Source organism: Coturnix japonica, chromosome 10 (genome assembly GCF_001577835.2).
Source record: "Coturnix japonica isolate 7356 chromosome 10, Coturnix japonica 2.1, whole genome shotgun sequence".
NCBI classification, from domain to species: domain Eukaryota; kingdom Metazoa; phylum Chordata; class Aves; order Galliformes; family Phasianidae; genus Coturnix; species Coturnix japonica.
The window spans coordinates 11,495,998-11,523,292 of record NC_029525.1 but is presented as its reverse complement, the minus strand read 5'-3'; the positions used below and the strand labels follow the sequence as shown (position 1 = coordinate 11,523,292).

At 47.9% G+C, this 27,295-nt stretch overlaps 2 protein-coding genes across 3 annotated transcripts; one reads left to right on the top strand and one right to left on the bottom strand.

The window, feature by feature from the left end:
- The first annotated feature begins 1,722 nt into the window (after positions 1-1,722).
- TICRR (TOPBP1 interacting checkpoint and replication regulator) lies at positions 1,723-18,230 on the top strand. Its single transcript, XM_015873050.2, has 22 exons — positions 1,723-2,502; positions 3,160-3,445; positions 3,995-4,227; positions 4,507-4,750; positions 5,182-5,314; positions 5,573-5,709; positions 6,391-6,600; positions 6,907-7,055; positions 7,774-7,868; positions 8,180-8,273; positions 8,422-8,501; positions 8,791-9,030; positions 9,624-9,720; positions 9,874-9,943; positions 10,623-10,763; positions 11,258-11,348; positions 11,830-11,891; positions 12,512-12,661; positions 13,389-13,537; positions 13,723-16,003; positions 17,351-17,464; positions 17,787-18,230. Exons 1-22 carry the CDS (start codon positions 1,861-1,863, stop codon positions 17,903-17,905), a joined length of 5,817 nt encoding a protein of 1,938 aa, XP_015728536.1. The 5' UTR covers positions 1,723-1,860; the 3' UTR covers positions 17,906-18,230.
- A 747-nt stretch (positions 18,231-18,977) lies between these two features.
- KIF7 (kinesin family member 7) lies at positions 18,978-27,161 on the bottom strand. 2 transcript variants are annotated; one of them, XM_015873051.2, is made up of 18 exons: positions 26,660-27,161; positions 25,828-26,028; positions 25,311-25,728; positions 24,281-24,812; positions 24,054-24,197; positions 23,713-23,925; positions 23,407-23,588; positions 23,182-23,291; positions 22,925-23,059; positions 22,589-22,791; positions 22,301-22,498; positions 21,971-22,096; positions 21,506-21,682; positions 21,038-21,253; positions 20,685-20,891; positions 20,170-20,368; positions 19,938-20,087; positions 18,978-19,750 (listed from the first exon to the last, which is right to left on the bottom strand). In XM_015873051.2, the coding sequence occupies exons 1-18, from the start codon at positions 27,132-27,134 to the stop codon at positions 19,440-19,442; spliced, it is 4,197 nt and encodes a 1,398-aa protein (XP_015728537.1). In that variant the 5' UTR covers positions 27,135-27,161; the 3' UTR covers positions 18,978-19,439. The 2 variants fall into 2 exon arrangements, with proteins under 2 accessions (XP_015728537.1, XP_015728540.1); XM_015873054.2 differs by having other exon boundaries at positions 18,978-19,747.
- Positions 27,162-27,295: the final 134 nt, after the last annotated feature.

Genomic DNA, 27,295 nt, shown 5'->3' with positions numbered 1-27,295 from the left:
GCTCCTCCATTATTAGGAGCAAAAGAGCAGCAACCACTACCAGCAATTGCATGGGGAGGGTGAGGGGATGTGGGGAAGATCCAAAGCTTTAATGCAGTCCCCAATGCTTTAGCGCAGTCCCCAGGCATTGTGCAGCATCTCAGGTGACTTCTCTCTCTTGCAGGTCCTTGAGAAGTGTCCTGTAAGCAAAGCATTTGAGGCAATCCAAAACAAAACTGAAGAGAGCGTTGGTACAGCAGGAGATCAGACCTTTCCTTTAGGTGTGGGGTTTTGTACACAGAGAGGCTCGCCCATAAATATCACTCAGAAACACTGGAAAAAGGTCAATATGGATCAAGGATTTGCCAAGTAAAAACAAGACAAAAACCAACCAACCAAACAAAAAAACCTAAACCGTAACTTTTCAAGTCAAAGCGCCAACCAAACGTGAGCCCAATCTACAAATGATTGTTCTGGCATCCTTCCCCTCTTCCCATGAAACCACATTTATCAGCAGGTAAATGATTGCCCAGAGAGCCCAGTGGAAAGAGAAGTCAGTGGTGTCCTTGGAGAGTGGGTGGAGAGGGCAAACGATCCAGCGAGCAGCGGGACAGTGTGACAAGGGGTGGTGTGAGCAGCTCCAGCTGCCTAACGAGCGGGTTCCCTGCGGCTCAGCTGTCTCCTGTGGCTTTTCTGAGAGCTGGATCAGCTGCAGGAGCAAACAGCTGGAGTGGGAAGGGAGGGAGCAGCATGGGGAAGGGGGAGGTGGCTGTAGGGTGCTACAGTGGGAACTGCTGTGCTGTCCCTGTGTCCTGACTGTGCTTCTGGTCCCCGGCAGCCCATGGTAAGGTGGGTTAGTCACACTGTTGAGTGTCCTGATCAGGATGCTGGGACAGATGCCAGCTGACAGTGGTTACAGTGAGAGCTTAAAGGCTCTCTGTCAGGACAGGAACACAATATTGATATATGGGGCTGTGAGCATCCCCAGCAGCTCCCGGGGCCGGGCTGCAGCTGCTGGCCCATAGGACAGGCCAAAAACCAGCATTGATGCCAGCAAGGGAGCGGTGGGGCCAGAGGCAGGAACCACAGGCTGCACACTTAGCCTGGGTCCTTCCTTGCTCTCAATGGAACAGCCCGGCCCCGTTCCAGCTCATTAACACGGCTCACAGATGTGGAACCCACAGCAAGGGCTGCTTTAGTTCTGCAGCACTGAGTGCTGAGCATCGCTCACAAAGCAGCAGCCCCACAGGGGTGTTTTTAATGCGTCATCAGCCCTGAACGAGCCTGGAGGTCACTTATAGGACACTTCCTAGGCCACTTATAGGGTCCACGATCTCGTGTGTGACACACTCGTGTCGCTATTCCTTCACCCATATATGTTGTTAGCTCTCTATACTCCCTCGCCCTTGCCAGAATCCTATTGCACCCATAGGGGTCCCCACCCAAATCTGCCCGAGTGGAGGTGACAACAAGTGACGTCACTCCCGCCTTTAAATTTTAAATTTGCAGCATTGACCAATCAGCTCGCTCGTACCGCTGGCCCCACCCCTCCCTCAGTGCGACACGAACACTGGCCAATGGAACGCCGCGCTCTGCCCCTCTGCGATCGGCCGCTGACCAATGGGCGAAGAGCTGCTCTGCAATGCCCGCCCCCTCTCGGCACTTCCGCTCCGCTCTCACCTGGCGGCGCGTAACGTGGGGCCGCACCGCGCAAGCGCGTCCCTCCCACTGTGCCTCAGCGATCCAATGGGAAGCGAGGAGAGGAGGGGGCGGCAGCCAATGAGGGCGCGGGGTGAGAGCGCGCGAGCGGTTGGAGATGGTGGTGGAGGCGGTGGGCGCGTAGCGATGGCGGCTCCGTGAGGGGCTGCGGGCCGGGCCGTGATGGCGTGTTGTTCACCGAGCGCCGTGTTCCTCCTGGACACCGCCAGCCCGGGGCGGCGGGAGCGGCTGCAGCTGTGCGCCCTGCGCCTCCTCAACCAGCTGTGCTGCCGCTTCGGCCTGCCCCGCCTGCGCTGGGCCTACCGCTTCTTCGACTCCCTCGGGGGTCGCGGCGGGGCGTCTCGTGGTGGCGGGTTCCGCCCTCCGGCTCCTCGTTCCTGGGCGCGTTTCGAGACGGAGCTCGCGGAGCGTTTTGGAGCTCGAGGCTCCGCCGCGCTGCCCGGCCCGGCCACCCGCCTCACCCTCACTCACAGCGGCCTGAAGGAAACGCTCCTCGACTTCCAATGGGACCGGCCCGAGATCGCGTCCCCCGCCAAAGCGCCACGCAGGAGCCGCGGGGCTGGTGGGGAGCTGCCCGCGAGCTGCGCTCCGTCCCACGGCTTCGTGAACGCCGTGTTCATCTTCTCGCCGTGTCCCCGCTCGCACCGGGAGCTGCGGCAGTTCGTGTCCGGGGGCGGCGCGGTCCCTGCAGAGCCCCCCACGCTGCAGGAGGTGGCCGAGAAGCTGCTGCCCCGCAGCGTCCGCGAGCTGCTGGCAGAGCAGAGGATCACGCTGTATTGGGTGGACACCGCCGAGAGCTCGCAGGTGAGTGAAGGGAGCGTGGTTCTGTGTTGCAGCCCTGATGCCATCCCTCTGCTCTCTCAGTTGTAATCTTTAAGTGGGGGAAGTATAAAGGGTCTTTGCTTAATGCTATGTGAGCCTGTTCCGTGTGGGGCTAAAAAGGAACAGCGTTAATCCCTGTCCGCAGGGATATACTGAGCTGTATCAGCAGTTTATTAATGGGCATTCTCCTGCTTGGAGTTGGGTGGAGATTTTAGGTATCTGGAATGGCAGCCCAACAGTTCAAGTAACTTAATGCTAAGTTTAAAAGCCCACATTTGAAAATATTGGCTGCACCTTATTTCAATGGCAGTGTTGTCTTTGTTGTATTCCCTTGAAAACACTTGGAAGATGCTGCATTGAGATACTCCATACACATCTCATACTCCAGTCCTTCTAGAAGGATGCAGTGCAGTCCTTGTGTGTTTGGGTGGATGATATCTTACTGCTGGACTTAGAACTGTAGGATTAGAAGGGTTGTTTAAAGTCTAGTCCAGTTCTCCTGCCATAGACAGGAATATCTACAGCTCAATCAGGTGCTTAGAACCCAGTCTCACCTGACCTTGAATGTTTCCAGGGCTGGAACATCCGTTGTCTCTTTGGGCAGCATTAACTCAAGGCCTTTCTGTGTCTTTATTTCAGCTGATTAAATCCCCAGATCACGGTGGATACTGGATAATGCTTCAACTGCTCCAGCAAATAGGAGGCACCATTTTGCCATCTGAAACCTTAGTGCAATGGCTGAGACCCCACAGGGCAGACCTTACTGATGACTTTCTCAGAGACTCAGGTTCTCCAGTGCCGTGCTCTGTGCCATGGACGACCCTTCTGCCATCGGACTCAGCCTTGAACAGTTTGTTTTCAAAGCCCTCTGTGCTTCATGCAGCGTTCCCCCAACAAGAAGGGATGTTATTTCTCAGCATGCCTGGTAATCTCTATTCTTTTTAAGACATAATAATGATTGGTCTGTGATGTAGAGTTCTTGATGAGTTTCCCTTATGAAGAGTGTGTATGGGAGAAACATATTTAAAGACCTGTTTTTTTATTAACAAAGTTATCCAGGTGCTCTAATTGCTTTGATATGAGAGCTGTTGGTCTGCATTCCTGGTCTGTTCTCTTTATGGACCTTAACTTTGGGAAAGCTTTGGAGTCTGATGAGCTCTTTGCTGGACCCACACTGCAGAGGTGTGTGTGCTTTTCTACAGGCTTAGTTCAGTTTCTTCTATATGGTTAAACGAAAGGAGCTAATTATGAAAGGCCTGTCAAAAGAAACAGATTAGCTTTAAAGCAATGTGTTGTGTGCATCTGCTCTTTAGCAGGGCCTTTCTGCACTCATTCATGAGAGAAGCTGGAGGGAACTCACTGTAGAGCTATTTGATGTTGCAATTTGTTTTTCTTGTGTTAAAGTTCTCTTCATGTAGATGAGAAGTACATTTTGTAATGCTTAAGACTTGTACTTTATTTTACCCTTACACAGAAGGAAAGAAGGAAAGCTGTGCTGTGATTCTGGAACCTCTCACTGTGTGCCAAAGACAACAGCGTTGTCCACTCAACATCATCCTGAAAGGCAGTGTGACGAGCTGGAACTGGATGCAGGCTGTCAGCTTTCTCACAGAGAGCTGGATAGTGAGAAGCCCTGAGACTGAATGCACAGAGCAGAACTGGTTGCATCAGCTGTTAAGGAATCTAGTGATGAAGGAACTGCACATGGTAAATCTTCCTCTCTGCCATAAGTTAGTAGCTGTTTTTATATGAACTGTGGCAAGAAAGGTGGCAGTCTTGCATGTCATATCATGAAGACAGTAACAGTGGTATACATATATACCACTACTATTTGTATATATATAGTGGTGTGTATATATATAGTGGTATTGTATAACAAATACCACCAGCATTGGTCATTTGGAACTAAATTCAGAACATCCATCTGATTAAATCTCTGTATATTTCTGGAAAATCTAAGTACTTTTTCTTTTTTTTTTAATGTAGATTGCTGAAGTGTCTCAAACTAAATCTTCATGCCCCTGCACTGCTGTTTTATCACCACTTTCTGAGAGTGCTGCTGTCCTCACTCTGTTCTGTACTGAAAAGACAGCTGAGGCTCAGCGACGCAACCTTGAGGGAGCTGTAGTGGAGGCCTCTTCCCAAGATGATGCTCTGTGTCTCCCAGATGTTGTACATAGTGTGCTGAGTGAAATTGATATGGCAGTGGAAGACTCTCTGCCTAATACAGGTAGGCATTAGGAAATAGAAAGCAAGTCTGTTGTTCATCTATAGGTTTGATTTGGGATGGAAGGCTCTGGCGCTTATGAGTTCCTTAGCAAGGAGTCTCATTTCGTAGGGCTTGTTCATTTTGTGGCTCAGGCTTTGATATGCAGAAATCTGCTCTTATGCTGTCAATAAGACTGTAAAGTACATTAGTTTTTAATAGCTAGATAGATAAAGCACAGCTGCATGTGTTTGGGCACAGGTTTTTAGAACAAGAGTTCCTAAAAGTTGTCACGCGGATCATCCCTGGCCAGTCAAATCTTTGTGTTTTCAAGATTGAACTTCCCCTCCATAAGCAGAACTTTGGGAGCTTCTACCTTTAGAGCCTTTGTGGAGACCAGGCATTCTGCCATTTCACTTATAGCTTTGTTCTAATGTTTATATTTCTCTATTCAGAAGAAACTCCTATGCCAGAGTGGGTCCAACGAGAGCTGTCCAGTACCGGGGGCTGGCACCCTTCAGTGCTTGAAGCATGGTATTCTTCTTCAAATGCTTGTGGAGCAAGCTCAGATCTGATGGATTCATTCAGGTACTCTTCTAAAACAGTGCTGTGCTTCTTTTCTCTTTGGTGCAGTTCTTTTAAGATAGCCTTTTTTTCCCTCAGTGTTTCTGAAGTAAGGCTTTTAGGGAACAGGCTTTGGAAGAATATTAGCATGTGTTACTTGTGGTATAGGATTGTATTTCCCAGCAGATTACATGTAGGAAAAACAGGTCCTGTGGAATAAGAACAAGAAGTGTGCTGTCTTCATTGCTTTTGATACCTGTATTGACTTGTTCTTGTCCGTAGACTCCTGCAGGTTCCGTGTACTAATGTGAAGGATAATGTAGACCAAACTGAAGTGGAACTTTCAGAAAGTTTATCTGAGCTGTACCAAAGAAAATCAAGCGAAATATCTGCTGGAGCAGGAAATAACAAGAGAAGACGTATGTATAGTGTGGGATTGCTTGTATTTTATCAATTAAAGATGATAGAGAAGCCTTCTTATTGCCTAAACCCTAATGGTCCTTACACAGATTCTTGAGTAGTGACATACTTCAGGTTTTCTTCTCTATTTTAAAGACAGCATAACTAACATATCAGTATTATTGTATAGAACAATCCAAATGACTCATAAATGCAGGGTACTCAGTGACTGACAAAACTGTTAAGAGAGCAGTGTGCAGAGCTCTGCAGTTTTGCTGGTTCTTGGAACAGGGACCACTGCAACTGCTGCTAAATATTGTAATACCTCTGCTTTATTTGAAACTTTCAAATGAAAGAGTTTCATTGCTTTTTAGTGTACAAACCAAAGGTGCATATATACTCGCTTCATGTATACTTAAGTCAGCTATTTGTGGCTCAAGATTTCTTTCCTATATATGCAGTTTCTGATTCTACTTCATAAGCAGAGCAAAAGCCTTTATCTGCTTTTGACATTAAGAGCTTGCTACCTCCTGTGCTGCTTGTATCTTTATTTAATGGAGAAATATAAACCTTCTAGAGTGTGGTCTTGATTAACAGTTACTCATCTTGCTTGACTGCAATGCAGAATTCAGTGTTGTGTTCTAACTTGATATTCATACCCCACCCAATGTCTCTAAAACTCCCTTCTTGTGGTGTTGCAGGTGGGGTTCCTCGAACTCCGGTCAGGCAGAAGATGAAGACCATGTCCAGATCCTTGCAGATGCTCAATGTGGCAAGGTTAAATGTAAAAGCACAGAAGTTTCAACCTGATGGTATGCCAGCGGTGAGTGAGAAGGTTCCACAGAAGCTTTCAGCAAAAAGATTGGATGAGAAGTTGGAAGGAAAGGAAAAGGCACTTAAAACATCAATAGGTGTGTACTGACTTTATTCTGATGTGGGGTAAGGCATTTCTGTGCAGCTGCATGGGGCCGGTGTGATGAGCAGTGAGTCATTACAGTAGCCTAGAAGCTTGGTAAAGTGTTTAGATCTGAACTTTCTATCTACCTAAGAACTAAGGCTGCTTCTGCTGCTTCTGTTAGTGTTCTGTGGTCTTGCATGCATATTTGCATGATAACTTGCATTCCTTTCTTCAGCTGGAAAGAGTTGGTTTATTTTTTCTTCTACCAGTAAAGTGTGGTAAGCTGGTGTTTGGTTGACTCGCACCATTTCCCTTTCAGACTTGAAAACTGAAGAGGAGCTGCAGTCTCACTTAATTACAAGCTATCAGAAGGCAGTTGCTGAGGAAGTTCTTTCATCTGTGTGTGCCCAGAATATGATCATGGCCATTAAAAGGTTCTTGAAAATACAGGATACCAAAGAGAAAGAGGTAGGTAAGAACATGTGAGCAGAGCTGTTACTTGTTTGAGTATGAAACAGCAAGATCTTAAAAACTACTTTTCTTTCAACTTAAGTTATTTATTTACACACTTGTTAGTGGCTTTCACCAAGTTGTTCTACCTGTGCTGGATTGGTAGTAAAAGTTATGAATAGTTATAAAAAATATAGGAAAATCGTTTTCGGGTATTGCTTTACACCTCTAGGTAATGCGTTGCTACAAATGTCCTTTACATTGACCTCCATCTGAATTTTAATTTCATTTAAAGACAGTATTTTCAGAAAAGAAGTTCTTTAAAAGACAGCTTTTAAAATATGGTGTCTGTTTTTGCTTTTTGTGGTTAATCTGGGCAGATTAATTCTCCAAGAAAGAGAAATAGTCAAAAGTATTTGAGTTTTGAGTAGTGTTATGGATTGTATCTCAGTTAAGCTTAAACTGGTAAGGTTGTCACTAGTCAAAGCAAGCACTGTGACAGATCTATAGGTACTGAAGGCCTGAAGCTGCAAGCAGTCCTGTGCCTTTTGTTGTTAGGCTGTATGTTTTCCTACATCTTGTGTTGTGACTTTACTACTGAAAGCAAGGGAGAATTCTTTCCTTGAAGGAGGAAAACAAAATCTAAGAAGAGGGGGATGAGGGAGGGATGGAAAGAGCCTGTCCTGCACACAAGGAACACACTAGAAGTTTTTATTCTGATTACGTGTATCTGCAGGTGGCCTGTGTGGAGAAAGTCAGAAACCATCTCCTGAAGACAAGCAAGTTGCTCAGACAACAGCATGGCTCAGAGAAGGAAACCAAAGTCAGAGAGTATGAGACACCCTACTTACTTTAACTCCTAAGATGCAGGGGAATTGGTTAGCACTTTGTAGTGGTAGCTCTTTTTGTTCAAGTAAAAATACTGACATTGGTAAAATAGAAACATTAAATGCAAATATAACATATGCTATATGATGAGCATTGCAGCCTAAATATAAAATGTGGCACCTCCCCTGCTACCAAAAGGAAATGCTAACCAAGTTATGCTGTCCAGTCCTTACTGCTTTGTAAGCAGTTGTTTTGAAGTAAATACCCTGTTTCCACCAGGAAATGGGGCAGTAAATGACTACTTCTTTTCTTAGGTGCCGACTTCAAGTTCTTTTGAGGCTTGAATTGTGTCTTCAGTGTCCTTCACTACAAAGCAACGCTGATGAAATGGAGCAGCTATTAGAAGAGGCAAGTATACTGTAGAGACCAAGAAAGTAAACCCAGAACTTGTAATTTTCCCCTGAATTTATTGTGACATTCGATGTTCCTTGTTAAAAATCTAGTGTTGACAACTGTCATACCTTAATCCATTTTCCCACTCGGTGTTCTCTTCCAGATGACAGATATGCTGCGTATTTTGTGTCTGACTGAAGACCCGGGGTACCTTACGAAGTTTTTAGAGGAGATACTAGACCTGTAAGTTTTTTGGGGTGACTTGAATGTTACAGGGGACTGTGGGTTTTGTCACTTACCTTTTATAGAGAACAGCAATGTACGGCTTTGATTTACTGCATTGTTGTAGCATGGAGAAGTTTAGACTATTGTTTGCTGCTAAATGGAACGTAGCTAATAAGCAAGTAAACTAATAATGTTTTATGTTTTTAAGCATTAGTTAAAAAAACAAAGATTTGGTTTAAGTCTTGGGACTGTAGCATTGACTGTTTTGTTGGTTATTGCATTTGATGTGGCTTCTCTGATGTTCTAGGTATATGGATTCTATACCAAAGACCCTTGGAGATCTTTACTACAGCCTGGGTACACAAATACCCCCGAAGTTGGCTTCTGTCCTGCCTTCAGACTTCTTCAGTGATGATTCAATGACTGTGGATAGCAAATCTCCAGGCCTTCCATCTTTATCATCTATCCTAACTCCCACTGCTGCTTGCCTACACAGTGAGGGTGATCAGCTGGAGGAACTGCGCACTCGATCTGCCCAAAAGAGAAGGTAATCATCCTAAATAAGGGAGCCAGTTGGTTGTGATCTAACGTGTGTTGGTGGAGCTATCTAAACTGTAGCTCAATCGTTCCAATTTCTGTTGCTGATTCTGGGGCAAGCTCACTCTTGCTGAGAACTCTGTGAGGCTGAGGGAAATATGAAGGGTTCCTATTTTTCATGTTAGTTGCCTGCTGTTATTGCTCTGTGTGAATTTGGTGGATTCTATGTCTGTTCTATTCATGAATAGAGTTTGTGAGTCTTTTCTGTAAGAGCAAGAGGATGTTCTGGTATGCACGAGGGAATCTTGTATCATTGAAGTTAGAACTGAGATTTACTGTGGACCTCTGTGGTGGGGATTCCGTGTTCATTTTTTTGCAAACTGTGAAATGAGTTTTAATACCAACCTTAAATTTAGTTACAGTTATTTACGTTGCACATCAACTCTGTGTTGTAATGTAAGTGAGGTGCCACCACAAAGAATTTGCAGTCTGAGTTTAGGTGAAGATTTTCTATCCCTAGAGTCAAACCAGTGTTTAACTGTCAATTAGATTGATAACCCTATTTCTGATCTTATTTTAACTGAGTCTTTGTAACTTCTAAAGGAATAATGTATTAGCCAGACACAGGAGCATGACAGAAGCATCACAGAACTTGCGTCAGATTGAGATTCCCAAGATAGACAAGAATCCCATCAGGAAGGTAAAACTCTCCCAGAAGCATTGCGGGTGGGTTGCTTGTGCAGGGGTGTAACATTGCTGTGAAGTAACATGAGTTGCTCTGTAACTCAGTAGGCATTATAAGCACTATTGATATAAGAACTACTGACAAGTCTAATTTATCTTTGATTTCTAGGAGAGCTCACGTTCTTACCTTGCTACTGAGAAATCCCAACAAATGCCTTTGCAGAAAGAAGCAGTGCAAGGTATATTGACTTCTAGCTTTTCCATGGAAAGGTGCGTCTTCAGCACATCATCCCTGATAGTTTCAGTGAGCTGTGGTGCAATCATGCTGAAGCATGCTGGAATTCTGAAGGAGGTTTTGCTGAATTTTGCAAGAAAAATTGAGAGTTGGGGAAAAAAATAGTTACTGTCTGCTTACACACAGGAGACTTGTGTCATGTCCTGAAAAGGAAATGTCTCAGTTCTTCCTTGATTCTTGTGGTTATTTCTTCTATTGGAAGAATATATGTATATTGGAATTGAGAACAGGAGGAAGCATTTACATCTTTAAAAGCATCTCTCCGTGAAATGTCTAAGAATTAAATCCTGAATGTGTTCTCTGAGCCCACGTGTGCTTCAGCTGGATAGCAGACTTTCTGCTGGGGCACCCGCTGATAGCATATTCCTGTAAAGAATGAATAGTATAATAAACTTGTAAGAAGTCCAGGATAGATTTAGGGAAGGATATTTTGGTAACAACTATTCCACCTTGAGACTTAAAGAAAAAAACTCCACAAAACAACTTCCTCTCTCCCCCATAAAAAAAGCCTAATCTTTGGTTTGGTTTTTTTTCTACACTGATATATGATTATATTTCCAGTGACCTGATTGAAATATGTCTTTTTTTTCCATTTTAATTTCTTGCTTTGTCTCCTCTCACAGAGGTTACAAAGGTAAGGAGGAACCTCTTCAATGAAGGGATACGTTCACCATCAAAAAGGACTGCAAAGAAGATGCCCAGAAGTCAGTCAGTGTCTGCTGTGGAAGGCTTAAGATACAAATGCACTGATGAAGGGGCTAAAGGTAGGATGTGGCTTGCATGTGTAGAACAGCTGTAAGAGCAGTGCAGATAACTACTTGTGCATTATTTTCAGTCAAGGAGAAAACATTTTGGATCGTAGTTGTTACTGTGTAGTGAACAGGATGGTTCTGAAATAGAAACCTACTTTTAACTCAAGTTGATACACCTCTCAAAGAAATCAGATGTTAAAAATAGTTACAGAAATGATGTGTGAATGAAGGATGAGGAATGAAAGTTGCCTCAGGAGGCTTATTACGTCTGTCACATCAAAGTCAGTACTATTAATAAATAATACTGAAGGAGTAGGAAATAGATATAGACACTGGACTCTGAAATATATTATTATAGCTTGTGAGTGCTGGGAAGCTGACACACAGTGATTCTGTACTGGCAGTTATTCTTAAGCTGAAGCCCATGTGAAACTGTTTGTTCTAACTACTTTATAATTGTGTGCTGTTATATCCATTGCTTGAATTTATTTACCTCTGTTTTCAAGATCATCACAAGTTACTGACCAAGAGAGTTGCAGAAACACCTCTACACAAACAGGTCTCTAGGAGACTACTGCACAAGCAGATTAAAGGCCGGTGAGTGAGCTCTTAATTTCTTCAGTAAGTGCTGGATGTTTAATTAATGGCTATGAGCCCGGCTCTCCTTTTTGTGGTCAGAGTGTTGTTTTCACCTAAGGTAGCAAAGAATGTCGGTGGAGGCATGTCCTGTTGTACGACTGCTTGCTTCGTTGTGCAAGTCAAGGTACTTTAATTCCTGCAACAAGGTGCTGTTTAGGTTTAGCTTCTGCTTTAAGGACTTCCAGAGAAAAGGCCTGTGCTGGAACCTGTGCAGTTCAGGCTAAAACTTCGTTTACTTCCATCTAAAACTGTTACTGATTGACACTGTCTTTCTAGCTGTACTTAATAGGAGGTAAAGTTTCATGCTAATTGCTCAGAATACCCCCATAGAGCAGAATATTGTTGTAGAGTATGGTACTGCTTTTCAGTTTTCATGGTAAGTTCTGTTTGTGTAAATTTGAATGGTATGATAAGTCCAACGTTGTGCTGTTTGTTCAAGGTCTTCCGATCCAGGCTGTGAGACTGGAGTTGTAGAAGAGTCTCCAGAGAAAGCCATAAGTGGTAAGCACTATTTTTGTTGTTGTTTATTAAAGGTGGTTTTGCTGTGTTGAAGCACTCAAAGCACATTCATCCCGCAATACAATGTTATTATACTATTGGTGGAGCACAACCTCCCCAGATATCTGAAGGATGGGTATCAAGTGGATAGGACCAGGCTGGGCCCTATTAATGCTCTGTTTTCTGTTGTAACAAGCAAGTGTTCTGCAAAAGAACTGGCTGCTGCTGTTTATGTCCAAGAGGGAAGAGGAAAAAGAGGATGGTTGGGTAAATAGAGAAGTAAATCTCTACTAAAAAGAGATAGGAGAACTAATCTTGAAGCCTGGATGCTACTTGAATTGAATATGGATTTTTCTAGTATTCCTTTTCACTTAATTGCTGGAGGGGGAGGAAAGTAATCATGACTTAAAGGACAGAGTGCTGTGATTTGGAAGGAGGCTTGTGTGCATTAGTGTTCCAGAGCTCCAGGATAGCTGAAGTTTTTTTTCATATGAATACCTCAGTGTAGATGTTAAGTGTATGAAAGCTGCTTCTTAGAGGGGGCTTTTTCCACTGGATTTGTTCCTAAAGATGTCCCGTCATTGAAGGAGAAAGAGGGCTCAGTCTGTGATATCATATTTCAGAAGCAAGTTTAAGAAGTCCACGCATCAGAAAGCTGACTTTGAATAGGACCCACTCTGGTGTTTTCTGTTCTACTGTGCAGCCCAGCTCACAGAAGTCACAGCAAGTCCACTGGGGACAAGAAGAGAGCTGTACTCAGCGGGATGGAGCAGGTACCACGTGGAATTTGAGTAGGCTCATATTGCTGCTCTGAAAAGCTGACCTGGATACCTCTAAGTTTGATTTGATTTGGTTCTTCAAGAGTCTGTGAGGAGCTAAGAGCTATTATGTAATGTCTTCTGTAGGCAGGATTAATCCCCAGTAATTTTTGAATTGAGAATCTGAATTTGGAGGGTGGAATGGCAGCTATTTCTACAATGAATAATATACTGCCAACTTAAGAAACTAGTCAGGCCTCTGTAACAGAATATAGCTGATTGTCAGCCTGCATTCCTTAAATGCAGTGAAGAAATCCCTGTAAAATATGGGACAGAAATCCTAAAGCTACTTTCAGTCTCTTCTGTCAGCATAAAGCAATGACTGATGGCATCTTTGCAGGCTTTCTTTGTAGGATTATCAGCTATAAATGGTGACATTTAGTTCTTTATATTATACCTACTAGGATCCTTAGTCATGAACGAAATTTTCCTGATGCTATGAGCAATAAACAGAATAAAAAGCTGAGCTATTTAGGTTTTTCTTTTTCTCTAGAGCACTCTTTCTATGGATGATTATTTCCTAAACTATAAAACTAATAATAATTCTATTGAATCTTTAACATCAAGCTAAAAAAGAACTGCTATGGCTATGAGATGCATATGCTGCCTGTCCATGCATTTTGAAGTGGTTGAGATAATCATTTATAGCATGTTAGTTCAATTATACTGTTCTACTTTCTAGGTGCTGGGTTGCCTTCTGGGTGTCCAACTCCCAAGAGGTTTTTTTTTGGCGCAGTCATTGATGCGTGTAGTCCTGTGGTGAAGCGTTCCCCTGGAAGGAGGAGAACAGGAAAAGATTGCTTGGACTTAGAGGAGCTGCCTACCTGTCAGGTAGAAGCAAACACTTGCTACTCTTTCTTCAATCCCTTTATTCTGTTAGTGTTTAGTGAGACTTATGTGTCTTAGATTTAGCATTTCTGAAAGTCTAATGAAACAGTTTACTTCTGAAGATGTACAGGGATAAAGAGCAGTTCTGGAACAGCCTTATTCTTTCTTTCTTTTCCTTCTCTCTGTAGACTCCTAGGAAAACACCTCATAAGTCTGCACAGAAACTACTGAATTCTGCCAGTAAACCGCTGAGGAGATCACCTCGCATCCTCCACAGGACACCACAAAAGGTGGAGAAGACTCCCAGCAGAAGTCCAGCTGCTAAGCAGACTGTAGCTAAATGTTTGGGAAAGTACTTCTCTCATCCTGTACAAAGGGTCAGGTCACCATCTGCGTTAACAGAAGACAAAAGGGCTTCCTTACTACAAGTGACTAAGGACTGTTCTCCAGCAGAAAAACTTTTCTCTCCCTACAAAGAAACTAGTTTACAGATGCAAGAACACAGTGAGATGCTGAGCACTCTGAATCCTTTATTACCTCTGCAAGACTCAACTCCAGCTGTTAATTCCCTGCCTGCCACCCAGAAAAGCATTTTTGCAGAACTGCGAACTCCAAGACGTTCCTTGAGATGCCTCTCAAAGTTGGCATCTCCAGTTGGTGCTCGGAGGCAAATCCTTCCAAGTGAAATGGAGATGCAGCCAGAACCAGCATCTCAGGCAATGGAATCTACTCCCAGGAAAGCTGAAGATTCAGGTTTGAAACTCTCAGCCAGCCCACTGAGTGATGTAGAGATGTCTCAGCTCACCGTGAAACTGGAATCTCCCTTCAGTTCTCCTCTCTCTGAAAAAGCTACAAACTCTGTAGCAATCAGCTCTCCTTCCCACACAGAGGCTAAAGAGTTTGACAGGGAATTTAATGTGCCTGAAAAACATCTTCTAAAATCTCCAGGTGTCGGTGGCACTTTGCTGGAGTCCCCACTTAACACTTCCAAGCAGGCCAAAAGTGAACCAGATTCTGCAGGAGACAACCGAACACATGCATGTGAAACACCTTCCAGAAGTAAGGATGGTCATCATGATAATGGTGACAGTTCTTGTGTAGAAAACCTCCAGTTCTCTAAATCCCAAATTCCTGAAAACACCCACGTACTGGAGAATAAGCAAATGGATGCAATAGCACAACATTCTTCTCCAAGGAAGGACTCAGAAGACTTGAAAAAGCATTCCTCCCCAAAGCTGACTGCTGGAGAACATAGGCTGAATGCTGAGATGGAATGTGAGCAATCAAGTAAGGAGGGCAACTCCAGTATAAGCACCTGTGAATCCTTCCTAAGCAGTTCTCAAACAAGCATTGATGAGCTGGAACAAAACACTCTGCAGAGAGAAGAATGTAGTAGGCCAAAGGCACTGAGTCTTAAGAGACGCTCTAGGTCTGCCCGGACTTGCTCACCTCCCCTGCCTAAGTCAGCTCCTGCATATTCTTTACGGTGTACTGCAGACAGGAGGCAACGGGAGGCTGCAGCACGGATGGGAAAGCCAGAGCTTCCAGCCAAGTTCTCAACTCCTAAAATTCACTGCCAACAGCCTTCTGAGAGCTCAACAACTTACGAAGTTGAGCTTGAAATGCAAGCTTCAGGCCTGCCCAAACTTCGCTTTAAGAAGATCGGGTCTTGCTCAGCATTAGATGTTCAATCTGAAGCAAATGTTAGCAAACCCAAGGGAGGAGAAAGCCCTTTTGGTGATCTTTCTATGACGTGGTGTAGCAAACACCCAGGAAAACTAGCAGCTGCCTGTGTTTCACCCTCCTGCTTTCGTTCTTTCCACGGTACACCTGGGAAGGGTGGAGGACAGACCTTCATATGTCAGTCGTACACCCCAACAAGCTGCGCTTCTAACACCACCTCCCCATCCCCCTTGGAAGCAGAAGTTCCATTGACTCCTCCTAAGCTGAAGGGGAAGACAACTCCTGATGCTATTAAGGACTGGCCTCGGAGAAAGAGAGCAGCCAGCAGCACTGCTAATAGCAGCTGTGGTCAAAGTGAAAAAAGTGCAGATGAAGCAATATCTACAAGCAGAGAAGGAAAACTGAAGGACTTAGAGAACTGCAGTAGCAAAGTAACATGTGCCTTTGGAGAGTTTGAGCTGGAGGGGATTTACAGGCTCCAGGATCAAACATCTCCTAATGACACTGAACCCAGAGATGAAGAGAGATCTTCCATGGGGGCTTTTGTTGTGATGTCTCGTAAACGTGTCTTTACGTATCTATCACCAGAGAAGGAGGAGAATCATGAGGCCAAAAGAGCTTGCACTGAGAAGTGCAGCATGGTTCTCAGTGCCTTTTCCCCAGAAGAGGGCAACAGAAACAAAGCAAGGACAGACTCGGTACTTCCTGAGAAGCCCAGAGCCTGTTTGCTTCCAACTCCTGTGCAGCCTATTTGTATAGGGGATGATGATGTCTTCCCTTTGTCAGGTAATAAAGTGGAACAAGTGACACTGCTGAAATTCAGAGAGAGCTAGAAGTGCAGAGTGGGAGAAAAATGCAACTGTTTTGTCTGACTATCTGAGGGAGACTGAGATGGAAGGGGAGAGTGGGTTGCAAATGGAATGTAAGCTAATGATGTGGAGAGGCAGATCAGGTGTGAGGAGTTCTGCTTTTGTCATCGTGTGCGAGCACTTAATCAGTGGAGTAATAATTAACAGACTACAAATAGGGAAGAGCAGGAGGCTGGAAGAATTGAAATATTAAGAACTTGGTTTTGTTTAAGGGAGGATATTAATTACAACCAAATGCTGTCTGTAGGAGCAAATAATGAAAACTCGAGTAGGGGGGAAAAGGATGCTGTAAAGTAACTGCAGTGCTCAGCATGGAATGCAAAGCATGACTTGAGGGACAGGCAGCAACACGCTGCAGTGTGTTTTGAAAATTAAGCTGGGCAGCGGATTTTGAGTTTGTGTGGGTATTCTTGGCTGATTCTGCCCTGTTTCTATCCAGCACTGAATGTAACTGTCTCAAGTTCTTGGCTTCTTCAGTGTAGAACAGCACCTTGGAGTGGATGTGGCAGATGCTGATGCTTGTTGGTGCTCCAATTCTCCCCGGGCCTGTGGCAGTGTATCTGTTAAAAGTGTGTATCAGAAACCTTTACTCTGTAGCAGTGATATTGTATTGGGCATTTAAGTTTAGGCAATGTCTCTGCTCTTACTTGGTGTCTGCCACTTGGCCCTGCCACGTTTAAATACTTTTAAGGCAGTATTTATTTTCTACAACAACCTTCAGCTTTACAAAGGACTGAGGCAGATGGTGTTTTATAATCATTGCATGCCCCGAAGTGCCAGATTTCAGTGTCTTATCTCTTAAAGTTTTATTCACAGAGGTGACGTCTTAAGTGTTACAACAGGTATTACCAAGAAGTGAGTGAATTTACAGGCAACATTAGTCCATATTCATGATGTGAAATAGCAGCAGTACTTAACCTTGAGTTGGCTCTGTAAGAGGACCATCTGTACCTACAAACCTTATTTTTCATTTACCAGCTGTGGTTGTAGTGGTGATTTCCCTTCAGGGCACTCGAGCTGTGAGCAGTAATAAGTTCAGTAAGAGTAGAGTGCTTTCCTACTAAGAAAGCTAAATCCTGAAAGAGCTATTGCAGACATCTTCTGGTGGTAGCAATGCACTGTGCCAGCCTAGACTGTGCTAGGGATAAAAACCAAGCACCGTGCTGATGGAAGCTTCAAGGCAGAATAAGGGCTGTGTTTGAGGCTTAGCTGAAAGCACTCTTGAGCTGTCAGTTGGCTGCAGTGTGTCACTGTGCTTCTCCAGGTGCCACCCCTCCAATGAAGAGCTCTCTGTCTGCCAGCAGCCTCCTGGCACTGACACAGTCTCCGCTGCTCTGTAAGGGACAAACGCCGCCGTCTCGGAGGAAGTGTGTTCAAGGTAACCAACCTCTTGTGCTGTAAGGAAGGGCTGCGTGTGTGCTCTGTGTGCATACAACTAATTGAGAACAAAAGCAGACTGTGCTAGGGATTGTTCTTCATGTAGGTGTGTGCTTTTGTTTGCCGTTTCTGTGTATGATGCCTGTCTTGCATGCTTCCAATAAACTATTGCATGAGCTGGGAAGTTGAGGAGGGTGAGGCATTAGCAATGAATAAGAGCAACTTAACAGGAAGTGCAGCATGCTGATTCTGTAGGTATTGGTTTTCTTGGAGCCTCTGGGAAGTGAATTTTAGTAAAGTGTGGCTTTAATTTTCCTTTGTAGATGAGGAACCCGATGACCTTGAAGTTGTTACCAATCAGGAGCTGTCTCCATTCCACAGCATGGCTTCCAGGAAGCGTTCCCTCAGCAGGACTTACTCACGGAAAAGGCTGCTCAGCTGAAGTCTGGAGCAGGGACACTATGGGAAGTGCTGTGTTACGTGGGCTGTGCTGTATGGGTTTTCACATGGAACTCTTTTACTTGGTTGTGGCCTGGAGCTGTCTACAGTGATGTGAGATGGGATGGCTGCGGAAATAAGGAACTACTTCTAAATGTTCTAACTTGAATTGCAACATCTCTCCATCCTTTCTGGCATTTCTCCTGTGTATAGTTAGTAGCTGAGTTCTGCAGTGAAGGGTTCAGTCCTGCTAGGTAAAGAAGGGGACTTGTCACTCTTCTAGTTTACTTATAAAATAAACAGATGTGGATTCTCATTGTGTCACTTCATCAGAAATCTGGCTTGTCTCATCCTGAATCCAGCAATTCAGAAGCTTGTTGATTGGTTTTAAGGCTTCGAGGGGCTAATGGTGTCAAATGGAACTTGCTTTTCATGCAAAGGTATTTGCTTCATGGAAGCCTTATTTGTTGAGGGCAGGAAAGCTGACTGCTTCCTTTCCCAAGCAGAGGAATGGTGTGCTTGAGTGATAGGTGCACCTCTCTTACAAGCTTTGGGGATGTGAATTTATACAGTGGAGCTCTAAGTCTACTCATTATTTCTAAGAAAGAAAGATAAGTTTTCCCTTTCTCTGCTGAATATTTCTGTAGTAAATAAGGGCTCTGAACTTAAATGTGCAGCTTAGCCAAACCAAGAGTCCTCAACAATGTTAACTTCCTGTTTCAAGTATCAAAACCAGCCCTGCAGCCAAGGTTAAGTATGTAGGAAGGTGATTTTGTGCTTCAGATGCTGGCTTTTGGTGCGTTATGCCTAGAAGAATAGTTGTGGTGCTCATGATTTCAGCTGAAGCAGGGGGGTTTGCTTTTAGAGTCAGGCAGAGGGATGAGCACCTGCTTCCCTCCCTCTTGCCCTCCTCAAATCAGATACCTGGGCTTTATTTCTTGCCCTGTTGGAGCAGAAAATGGTGCTGAACCAGGGCTGCTTTTATCCTGGATGTTTAAGGCATCTGTGTTGCTGTCTGGACATGCATCTTTCCTACATGCCATGTCTACCAAATCTCTGGTGAATTACTGCTTCACTGCTTCACAGAACTTGCTCTGCTTTATTAGAAAAGTTACAGTAGAAATGTTGTTTGTTTTATAAAGAAGTTACTACAAAAAAAACTATGTACAAATTCTCCAGAACTGCTGAGCATTTCCCTCTCAGGCTGTTGAGGCTGAGAAGGCCACCAGCAGAGGTTTCCAAGCTGTAAAAATTTTCTTAGTGTTAGAGGACAGGGTAGGAGGCATCTCCCACTTACCAGCATTCAAGCTGCTGAGGGTGCAATGGGAAGTGTTGGATCGGTGCTGCCAAGAGTGGCAGCAACACAGTGTAAATCTGTTTGTTCCACACCTTGCACACTTGTTGCAAGTGAAAAGTTGCATTTTTTTTCTTCCTTTGGGCCTCATCAGGCTGGCTTAGAGGGGCAGAAAGGCTTCTAATCTCAAGCCAGCAGTATCTAATCCTTCCTGCCCCTTGCTAGCTAAGCATTAAGCCTGTATCTAAAGGGGATTTTTCCTAACATCGATCATCTCTGGGTGGTAAGGCAAGGGGGTGACATTAAGGCTGGCTCTGCGGGGCTCCCGGCGTGGCTTGGCAGGCCCCAGGCTGCGAGGCAAGTGCACCTCATGCCTTGGGTCTCCAGTGCTGTCAGTGGGCAGGGAGGAACGTCTCCATGTTGCAGGCAGAGGAGCGTGCACCAGGTCCCTGCTCTCATCTCTACCCCGATGGTTCTCTTCTGCAGGAGGCAGGGGCAGCTCCCCATTGCTGAATTCCTCACAAGTCCCTGTATGCGTGTTTCTCTCCATCCCTGCTGGGAAAGAATGAGATGAGTTTTAGGATCTCTACTGCTATGTCAGAATTGCTTCCTGGAAACCACTTGCTCTGTGCCAGCACTATTCCTTGGGGGCTCAGCTGTGTGCACCAAGCTCTCCCCAATGGGGAAAAGAAATTCCTGTCTTGAAGTTGGTAGGAAAAGCACAGCCTGTGCCTGCTCTCACCTTTGGCTGCTCCTGGATGGAGATTGATGCTGTTAAGCCTTTGGCTCAGCTCCTGGTTTGCCCGCATGTAACGGCTCAGCTCCTTTTCCAGCACCTGAATCCTCCCCTCGTACTGCAGCTTGCTGCTGGCCAGCCCCTCCTCCATGTGCTCTGCAGGGGAAAACCAGGTTATTGCAAGCTGCAAGCCCTCGGAAAGGTAACAGCAATGTTGTTTTGGGAGCTGGGCCTCTACCATGGCTCTGCTGAAGCAGCAGCTGCATGTTCTGCTCATGTTCCTTCTGCTGCAGGGTGAGCTGCCGGTCCATCTCCAGGCGTTGCCGCTCCACAGCTGCCTCCAGCCAGTGCACCAGCTGCTGCTGCTCCTCCAGCTGCATCTCCAGCTCTGAGAAGGCAATGTGCTGCCGGTGCTGATCTTCTCGCAGCGTCACCACCTGGCCAGGGCACAAAAGGAAGCTCCTTCAGAGCCTGGGCAGCCTTACTTGTCCTGCTCCGCTTCACCAAGTTAGTTTTTTTTTGATGTATCATATGAAGAAAGAGCCATGTGTGGCTACACTGGTGTGGCAGAGCCCTGCAGGGGTGCATGCATCCTATCCCTGGTATTTAAACCCCACTCCTAGGAGATGCTGGGGGAAGCAGGGACCTACAGGGTCATGTAGCTGTGCAGGGTGAGAAAAGAGGCAGCAAAGGAAAACAAGAGATTGGTCACACACTACAGCTCCCTCCAGCATAGACAGCGTTCTCTCCCACCTTGTCAAAGTACTTGCAGAGCAGAGCTCTTGTCTCAGAGGAAGACAGGTAGCTGAGCTTGGCCATGAGGTTCATCTCGCACTGGGACAGCAGGCTGGCTGAGGCCCGCAGCACGCGCTGTCGGCATGTGATGGACTCATTCTTGTACTCAATTGCTGCATCCAGAGCTTCAATTGCCTCATCCAACTGGAACAGGATCCGCTCCTCCTGCAAGTGCAGAGCAGCAGTTAGAAAAGAGCAAAGGATTTGCTGTGTGACCACCATCCCTACCTCCTTTATCACCTCACAGCCAAGACAGCACTGGCAGAAAGGTAGGAGGTGGAAGAGCATCTGCCCAGCCAAAGAGCAGGTACCTCTGGGGACAGTAACGTGCCCTGGCGCAGCTTGTTGTCAAGCTCCAGCCTCTGCTTCAGCAGCTGGTCCTTCTCCTGGCGCAGGTTGCTGATCTCTTGTCGGATCTGCTGCTGGTCGTGGGCACTGCCGTGGCGCAGCTGCCCGTTCTTCTCCGTCAGCTCCTTCTCCAGATGCTCCAGGCGGCTTGACACACGGACTATGTCATCTGTCAGGGCCTGCAACAGATGTTTCAGGTTGGATATTAAGAAATGAATATTTTCAGAGTGGTGAGGCACTGGCACAGGCTGCCCAGGGAGGTGGTGGGGTCACCATCCCTGCTGATGTTCAAAAATTCTGGGGATCACTGTGGCCATCACCTTATCCTGACCTGCAGCCTTCTGCCAGACCCAGGTGGCACCACTGTCTTTTCAGCCTCCTACCTCTGCTAGCCATGAAACAAGGACACAGGTGTCACACTCTTGTCCTACCTGGCTGGAGCGCAGTCTCTTGCTTTCCAGGCCGTTCTTCTCCTGCAGCAGAGCCTCCTTTTTGGCCACAATAGCTTCACGCTTCCTCAGCTCGTCCTCCAGCTCATCTAAGGCCCGGCGCTGCTCCAGCACTTTATCCATCTCCATATCCAGCCACTTCTTCTGTTCCTCAATTTTCTGAAGGGAGGAGGCGTAAGTCATATACATGTATATAGACAGCAACAATTCCAGGGACTGCTAGACTGAAGGGCAGCAGAGTTGATTCTGTTTCTGCTAACCTACACAGCCCTGACATCACTGCTTCTATCCTTCTGAATCTCCCACTACCCTTTTGTAAACAAACATTTCTACAGTTTAGATGCAATCTGAGTCTTTTGCTATCGGATTGAAGTGATATACTGGGCTGTTCTTAAAAGGAAGATGGACTGCTGCAGGAGCCCCTTCAGGCCAGGATGGTGCCTGTACCTGCTGCTGCTCCAGGCTGATGACGGAGCCATTGCTTCCACTCCTCCGCTTCCTCTGGAAAGCTGCAATTTCCTCTGTTTTGATGCGCAGGATTTTCTGGTGCTGCTCATGCTTCAGTTCCAATTCCTATGGGGAAAGGAACAACCTACAGCCATCTCGAAAGGATGTCAACTGCTTCTCCAGAACCAAGGGCTGTGGGCTGATGGGCAGCTTTTACATTCTCAACACAGCACCTCTTCAGGTACTCTTAAAAAGCACAGTACCCCCAAGCCCGATGCTGTGCTGACCACAGCCACCATCAGAGCTACCCCTGCTCCTGCTGGTTCCTACCTTCACACGGTGCTGCCGCTTGTTCATCTCCGCTTCCAGCCGCCTCTTCTGCTCGCTCTCCTCCCGCAGCCGCCTCTGCAGCTGGCCCTGCTGCCGCCGCATCAGCTGGATGTTCCTCTCCAACTCCTGCACCCGCTTCTCACTCTGGGCCGAAAGCGACACCAGCCTCTCGGTTGCCTGCTTCTTTTTGCTCAGGACCTGCCGGAAGGCCAAAGTCTGCCCTTGTGCTCTGGGCAGTGCTGCCAGCTCCCACTGGGGCAGAGCCATGTGCTCTCCATCCATACTCACCTGTGCCTTGCTTTGGGCAGCTGCCACGCGTGTGCGGTACTCCTGCAGCTTGCGCTTCTCCCCGGGGTCCCAGGGCTCTTTGCCCTCCAGCTCCTGGAGCTGCCTCTGGCTGTCACTCAGCTCAGCCCGCACCTGCTCTGCTTCCTGCTCCAGCTCGCCGATCTTCTGGCAGTACTGCTTGTTCAGAGCCTGCGCGTCCCTGCCTGTAACACAACCCCTTGTGCTCACCTCTGGGTCCCTGCTGTCCCAGCCCTGCAGGAAGGCAGGTTCCTCAGTATCCCACCTAGCAGCTCCCCAGCTGCCCGGTGCTCGCTCTGCCCACCAGTAGCTCTGCACCTGTCTTGATGAGCTCTGTGATCAGCTCCTCCTTCATGCGGATGTTAATGGCCAGCTCCCGGATCTTCTGCTGTGCTTGCACCAGCCTCCACTCTGAGTCCTTCCCTGCAGGGCGCTCCTGCCTCCTGCATGCCTCTATAACAGAAACTGCTGGGTAAGGATGTACAATCACACTCTTACAATCACACGTAAGAGCTGCAGCTTAGGTCTGGTACAGCACCAGGACAGCTGTCCCTCAGCCTATGGCTGCCACTTGCCTTTGGGCAGCTCCAGCTGCTCCTCCTGAATCAAGAAGGGATGGCCTCCGCTCGGCTCCTCACTCAGCTTGCTGCTCACCTCTCTCCTACTCCAGCTGGGAATCCCGTTCCTAGAAAAAGAAGCGAATGATCACTTGGGTCTGGGCACCCCCTTCTGCAGCACTGTCACTTCTAACTTGCACAATTATCATGGCAATGTGTGGTGCTGGGACAGCCTCAGCTCACCGGCGCTGATACAGGGACCGCTTCTGCTCCCACTCTTCATCCTCTTCTGAGGACAGCTCGGCTGCCTTCTCCAAGCCCTGGCTGTGTTCCCTCCTCAGGGCCGTGTCCCTGAGCTCTGCACCGCTGGGTAGGTTTGGTTTACAGCTGGCTGTGTCTGCCTTTAAGGAGGGACTGCTGTTAAGCTGATGGGGCAGAGAATTGAGAGGAGATGAAATATGCTGCAGGATTGCCAGCGTTAAGGAAGGCAGCTGACTCTCAGCTGGGCATTGCTGCTAGGCACAGCAAAAAAGTAGAGCTCCAACTCACCTTCTGACACAGGCCCTTTCCGCTCTGCTCGGTGGGGATCCTACTGAGGCCGTGGGGCTGCGTGGCCACCAGTGGGGCTGTGTGTGGTCTCTGGGTGGCAGTCACAAGGTGCAGGTTCTCCAGCAGCTCTGGCACACATGGGTTTGGCATCGCCATCTCCAGGCGCACGTGCAGCTCTGAGATCTTATCCTGCTGCTCCTGCAGTTTGTCACTCTATGGAGGCAGTGAGAAAAATGTCAAGAAGTAACACAGATCCCAGAGGTGCTACAGAGGAGCTCCAAGGCTGGATTGTACCCTGGAGCAGGGAAGATCCTGTTTAAGAAAGTACATCTCGGCAATACCTGCAGCTTATACTGCTCCATGGCATCCTCCAGGGCAGCCAAGAAATCCCGGTTCTCCTCCTCCAGACGTTCCACTTGTCTCTGCAGGTTGGCCACATGCTTGTCCTTGATGGCCTCGCTGTCCTTCTCGGTGCCTGCCTGCCCCTGTAATACAAAAGAGACGTTAGTCTGCAGATACAGGACAGGTGGACAGTCCCTGTGAGCTGAAGCCCCCAGCCGTTTGCTACCTGGGCTTTGGGCAGCTTGCAGCCCTGCACCTCAAGGCTCTGATCCTCTGCAGAAGTGCTCTCGATGCCGCTATCCAGCCCGGCTGAGGTCAGCTCACTCCTCTCGCTCTCCACCGCGCACAGCCACTCCTTCACCCGCAGGATCTGCTCCACCGTCAGGTTGCTGTCCTCCTGCAGCTCCATCAGCAGCCGGTAAGCAGCATCCGTGCAGGTCCGGTAGTGCGCGCACTCAGCCAGCAGCCGAGCAGTGGGTTCCTGGGGGCAGCGCTTGGCGGTGTCTGAGCGGTTGATGATGCGTGTCTCGGAGCGGTGCCGCTGCTCCAGTGCCTTCTGCAGGTTCTTTATCTGCAGGTGGAGCTCCTCCACCTGCTCTGTCTCCTTGCGGCAGTTTACCACCGCTTTGTTCTGGATGTTCTGAGCTCGGCTGGCGTAGTTCAGCGTGTTGAGGCTCTCATCAAAGTCGGAGGAGGAAGGGCTGACACACGCTATCATCACAGTCTGGGCATTGCCCCCCAGGGAGTCCTTCAGGATCCTGCAGAAAGCAGAGACATTGGTGACTGAGATGGCTGGAATGCACAGGAACCAGAAGGTTTCCAGTCCTTTTCAGAGGCTAAACCCAAGGAGAATGAAGCGAATAGAATGACCGAACACAGAATCATTGAATTGTTTCAGTTGCAAGGGAACCCTAAAGGTAATCTGGTCTGACTCCCCCATACTGAACAGGAACACCAACAGCCGATCAGGTGCTCGAGCCTGTATAGATCTCTGAATGGCAGAAGATAGAGGAGTAACAACTTGCACCACAACAAGTTTCTGCCTGAATAACTTCTGGAGCCCGGTACTACCCAATTCTGTGCTCACTGGCATGAGAGCAGAAGGGATGACTTGCCCTGTCAGCTTCCCCTGTTCAGTCTGGGGTCTCTGACAGCAAATCAGGCTGGGCATGACAAGGACCATCAAGAAGCATCACGTCCCTGCTGCTGGGCCACCAGCCCATGGGATGTGTGGGGTCCCACTTCCCCATCTTTACCTGGTGATTTTGGAATCCCTATAAGGAATGTGGCTGCCCTTCCTCCGAGGGTCCCCCAAGGCACTGATGACGTTGCCCAAGGCCAGCAGCCCGCTGTTGATCTGGATGCTCTCCTTCAGCCTCTCCCCAGTGTTTCCTGTCTTGACGATCCGTTCTGAGCCCGCCAGGTCCACAAAATGGAACTTGGAGACCAGGACCTGTCCTGAAGCGGGGATGGTGGGCTGGTTGGACAGCGCAAGGCGGGTGACACGGCCGGCACCGCGTCGCTGCTCCATCGTCACCGTGAAGATGGTGTGTGAGCGGCTGGACTGCGCGTTGATGTGCGTGGCACCCGTGTGCTTGGCTGTGTTGCCCATCTCCAGCAGGCTCAGCACCTCATCCAGTCCTTCCACCTCAGACTCCTTCACACCGCAGAGCACTGCAATGGCAAATAGATAAGGGACCCAACAGAATGACAAAGCCTAACAACAACCTTGAGAATGGGGAGAAAAGGGAGCCCGTGGGCAGCTGCACATACCAATGTTGCCCTTGTCATCCTCTCGGATCTGGATATCTTTGCTGGCTGTATCCACCTGCAGAAGGTCCCGGAACTCCTCCTTGTACACCTCCAGGTAGGACACACGCACTGTGTAGTCAATGAGGTCATTCTCATCAATAAGCTGGAAGGTCTCTGCCATGGCTCGTGGGATGATGCCCTGCTCATCCTCATTGATGGAAGCTGGCAAAGAGACATGGACATGGTCATGGATACGGCATGTGCCTGGAACCATGATGGCTGGGGATGGGCTGGAGCCAGGTCTGCAGCATGGGTTTAATCCAGAGGGGAGCAGTCCTTTAGCCTTCCTACAGCCCTGCACTGCCTAAATTCAAACTGTCCCTGCAAGGGGTTGTAGGACTTGAGGGAAACCTCAGCTCACTGCTTCCCTGCACAGCAGTGGTGGGATGTTAATGTTCCCACTGGTAACAAACACTGAGCATCAAGCCAAAGAGTGCTGTCCTCTGAAATGAGAGTTTCCCCCCCAGCTCATTATCTGTCTGCTCTGCCATTGTGATCTTAAGCTGTTCTGCTTTTATCCCCAGCAGCCATGCAGAAATGCACCCCCCACCTGGAGCTACAGCCTGATCTAAGAGCAGAGATGGACCTTAAAGCACGGACATAACTCAGCGTTCCTAAGTGGCACAGTTAAGCATGGCCACACACACTAAGGTAACTACAGACAGCTTTTAAAATAGGGATACAGCTTTTAAAAGAGGGATAGATGGGATATAGCAGGATGGGGGCTATGGGATGACGGCAGGGGATGGGATGATGTGATGGAGATGTGGTGTGATGGGTCGCCGCCACTCACCGACGCTGGCCTCCCCGATGGTGTAGGTCTTTCCGGAGCCCGTCTGCCCGTAGGCGAACACGGTGGCGTTGAAGCCCTGGAAGAAAGCCCGCAGCAGCGGCCGGACGCAGGCTCTGTACACATCCTCCTGCCCCGCCGCCTCGGGTAACACGGCGGCGAAGCGGAATCGCCGGCGATGACCCAACGCCACCTCCCCGGTGTCCGCATCCCCCCGCAGGCAGGAGCGGTGCCCACGCAGCACTTCCTTGGGCAGCAGCGGCCGGACCCGCACCGCCACCCGCACCGCCGCCCCCTCCGGGCCCATGGCCGGGCGGAGCGCTGCTCGGCGCCCAGAGATGGCGTCAGGCGGCCGGCAGCGCTGGGAGCGAGGTGGGAGTGTCTGAGAGGAGGGGCGGGGGGTGTTCCGTGCCGGCTGGGATGCTCGTGGGGTGGGATGGATGGGGTTGGGTCCTCCGTCACTTTTGAAGTACTCCATCACTTATGCCGTGCCCCATCCCTGGAGGTGTTCTGGGCAGCCTGAGCTGGTGTGGGGCATCCAGCCCACCGCAGCAGGGTGATGTTTAAGGTACCTACCCATCTAAGCCATTCTGTGCTTGGTCACGACGTGCTCTATCATCCATCCGTGGCATGGTCCGT

What these genes read in the sequence shown, in the direction of transcription:
- TICRR (XM_015873050.2), top strand. Translation starts at nt 1,861, where the DNA reads ATGGCGTGTTGTTCACCGAGCGCCGTGTTCCTCCTGGACACCGCCAGC. An exon ending in GATCTGATGGATTCATTCAG is followed by an intron (nt 5,315 to 5,572) that starts GTACTCTTCTAA and finishes TCTTGTCCGTAG; the next exon opens with ACTCCTGCAGGTTCCGTGTA. An exon ending in TGATGTCTTCCCTTTGTCAG is followed by an intron (nt 16,004 to 17,350) that starts GTAATAAAGTGG and finishes GTGCTTCTCCAG; the next exon opens with GTGCCACCCCTCCAATGAAG.
- KIF7 (XM_015873051.2), bottom strand. Translation starts at nt 27,134, where the DNA reads ATGGAGTACTTCAAAAGTGACGGAGGACCCAACCCCATCCATCCCACC. An exon ending in GGATGACAAGGGCAACATTG is followed by an intron (nt 25,729 to 25,827) that starts GTATGTGCAGCT and finishes TTGCCATTGCAG; the next exon opens with TGCTCTGCGGTGTGAAGGAG. An exon ending in CCATCCAGGAGCAGCCAAAG is followed by an intron (nt 19,751 to 19,937) that starts GTGAGAGCAGGC and finishes ATTCTTTCCCAG; the next exon opens with CAGGGATGGAGAGAAACACG.